Source organism: Penaeus vannamei, chromosome 28, assembly GCF_042767895.1.
Source record: "Penaeus vannamei isolate JL-2024 chromosome 28, ASM4276789v1, whole genome shotgun sequence".
NCBI classification, from domain to species: domain Eukaryota; kingdom Metazoa; phylum Arthropoda; class Malacostraca; order Decapoda; family Penaeidae; genus Penaeus; species Penaeus vannamei.
Window position 1 is genome coordinate 26,497,419 of NC_091576.1, and position 3,008 is coordinate 26,500,426.

Sequence of the window (3,008 nt, forward strand, 5' to 3'; positions counted from 1 at the left end):
AGTACTGAAATTTCCTGTAAGTTTACAACATAGAGTCGCGATGATATCTTATAAACATAAACATTAATCATTAAAGCAAGATGCTTCAACTGAACGTATTTGAGGAGGAATTGCACAAAGTAAAATTAGAATGTAAAGATAACAATGAAAAAAAAATCGGAGGAGGAAGAGGAGGAGGACTAGGAAGAAGAAGAGGAGGAGAAAGACGAAAATGTGAACGAATCGACTGACTGTCAGGGGAGTAATAAAATTAAAAGAACTTGGAATTGAAACCTTTTGCAGTCACTTTAAAAAACCCGATTCGCGAATGAAGCTTCGAAGACTTCTTAACCGAAGCAACAAGGGTCGTAATACTTCAGCGTTCGAGACAACATCCAAAACATGTTTGACACGAGTTCAGTGATGCTGATGGTAGTAGATATTAGTAAATTTAATAAATAAGCAAAGAAATTTTTAATCTGTATATAGAATTACATATATGTACACACTACGTCATTTTTATTTTTTGCTTCAAGATTCAAGATTCTCAGTGACGGGCACACCTCCCTTTATACCCATATACTCTAGACGCCATGACACTCCCTTGAGTTGCTATTGATCTAGTCTTTCCCCTATCTGATGACCAATGAAGAATATTTAGACCCGTCCATGTGGGCCGCCCGCTGGGAAATACAAAACCCGAAGTACAGGGATAATATCAATTACTATTATCAGCAACAACAACATCATGAGTGCTTATAATAGAACTCATAACTCATAAATAGAACCAGTAACACAGACAATAGTATTCAAAACGATGATGGAATTGATAAGAATGATGATAACAAGATCAACAGCAAACACTAGTAATGCTATGTACACGATCATTAACCATAGAAGGTTAATGATTATAATTCGTGTCATTATTCTTACGAAACAATAATTATCCCCGCAAAGCATTCAAGCATTGTGATGATAGTCATTAACTATAGTAATCCAAACAATCAGAATAGTGATTACGATAAATGATATGATTACAATAGCAGTGATGATGGTGTAGTGATGCCAGTATTAAACCCTGCACGCGATTGTAAGAACAATAAGACGATCATATGTCAAGAATAGTAAATTTCCTTTCTTCTAACAGTAACAATAAAAGACGAAGCATAATTTTGCATTCACTGGCAAAACGAGACGACTTTAATGCCATTCCCGTGACAGGATGAGCTATGGCAAGGCTGTGCTTTGGATACATTGCACGAAATTTATGACAGGTCTTGCAAGCTTTGTTCTTGCGTTGCTTCCTCAGTCTGGCCACATCTAAAGGAAGATTAACTACTATTCAGTGCGACGCGTTTGCTTTCTTTGCTATTAAAGGAGAGGTTTGAGTGCATTTATTTGTCCATTTCTGAGCTACAGGACGAAAATTGTTGCATGTCGATGGCGCTGAGATAGTGATAGGACAGAGGATGATAGTTAAAGAGGTACAAGATGTTTAAATAGAGTTACAGTCAAGAATAAAATCAATATATATATTTGATGACCAGCGTGTTCTGTATATCGATGGCAGTGATGTCAAGATTTGACACGGTTTGATAAGATTTATTTACAGAACAGTGTACATGCCTTGTAAAAAGCCATGGCAAGATTCAACAGCATCTATCCAAAATGGCTGTGCTTATATTTATGTAAAGGGCTGTTAATCAAACATTAGTTCTCCATACCTGAAGAACTGTGGCATTATGCTTATATTATTAACACATCATTTGGTGAAAAAAAAACACTTTTATTTCCCTAATCATATAGAAGACAAGACAGGTAAACAAGGTGCATAGGATGCTAACCACGCCGTTTCAAAATAAAACAACAAAGAATAAAACTCTTGTATAGCATACATGATAATCCGCATAATCTTCCCTCCAGGTTCGGATATCGATGAGCCACCAGCGGATCCCGCCCTTCGAGGAGGAGGTCCCGGCGGCGCACCTGGAGGGCCACACCAACTGCAGCTACGGCTTCATCAAGAACTCTGACGATTAGCCCTTCACCCCTGCAGATTGTACTGAGCCAACGGCACCGCAGCCGAGCCCTTCGCGAGTGCATGGCGATCCCGAGGTCCTGCGCGCCCTTGGGAGGTCGTCCTTCACTCGGGCGTCGGAGCTAACTCACTGCCTGATCCTCGGAGTGCTTGCAAGCGCGGCCCTTGAGAGAAATCTTTCGACTCGACGTATTCTAAAGTCATTCCGATTATTATTCGTAAGCTAACGCATTTTCCGCCTTGAACACACCCTCAACCTCCCTCCCTCCCTCCCCCACTCCCCTCCCCTGTCGAAAATCTTACCTGTACCTCCCAGCGCGAAATTTCATTGGGATCGTGAAGCGGTTTTTGTTCAACTTTTTTTTTTGTGTGTGGTTCTGGAGGCGTGTCCCAGGTCCCCCACCCCCTCCCTATCCCTCTCGACTGCTCCCTCCTCCCCTCTTATCCCCTCTCCCCCTTCCTCCCCTTCCTCTCGCCCACTCCCCCCTCCTCACCCCCTCACCAAGACCCCCGGGACTCTGTAGCAATACAATCTGCCGGGCTGAAGGGCTGCCTACCACCCTCGCCGTCAGGACCCTGGCCTCCCCGTCATCGCCACCAGGAGACGCGACGGCTGTTCACCCCGTTCTCCAGAGGCCAGAGGTCCCCCCCCCCCGCCAGCGTCTCTTGTCAAAGCTACACACCTGTAATGAGATAAGAAATAAAGTGCTATTCAGATGTCAGAAAACCCATTTCGTAGACGTAGCGCTGGCTAATATGGCCGGCGGAGAAGATCTATTTATTTTTAGATATCATTTACACGTTTTCAGAGAGACGAAGCTTACCTGTTAACTCACGTTTTAGGGTCCAGTTATTTTCAATACGTTGGTGCTCCTCGTATGGATGTGAAGTGCAATAGTTTGTCAGCTAGTTTCCTGTTTTGTAACTCACCATAGGGGATAAAAAAATGTATCTGTTGTATTTGTTGAAGAGTATGGAAATAAATAATGAA

The 3,008-nt window shown here is 42.6% G+C and overlaps 1 protein-coding gene across 1 annotated transcript in view; it reads left to right on the forward strand.

Annotated features, from left to right (window-relative positions):
- The window catches only part of LOC113808026 (uncharacterized), a 366,181-nt gene extending 363,173 nt beyond the window's left edge, over positions 1-3,008 (forward strand). The window contains exon 12 of the mRNA XM_070141594.1: positions 1,903-3,008. Within this exon, the coding sequence (XP_069997695.1) occupies positions 1,903-2,019 (117 nt within the window). The 3' untranslated portion in view covers positions 2,020-3,008. The remainder of the gene's footprint in view (positions 1-1,902) is intronic.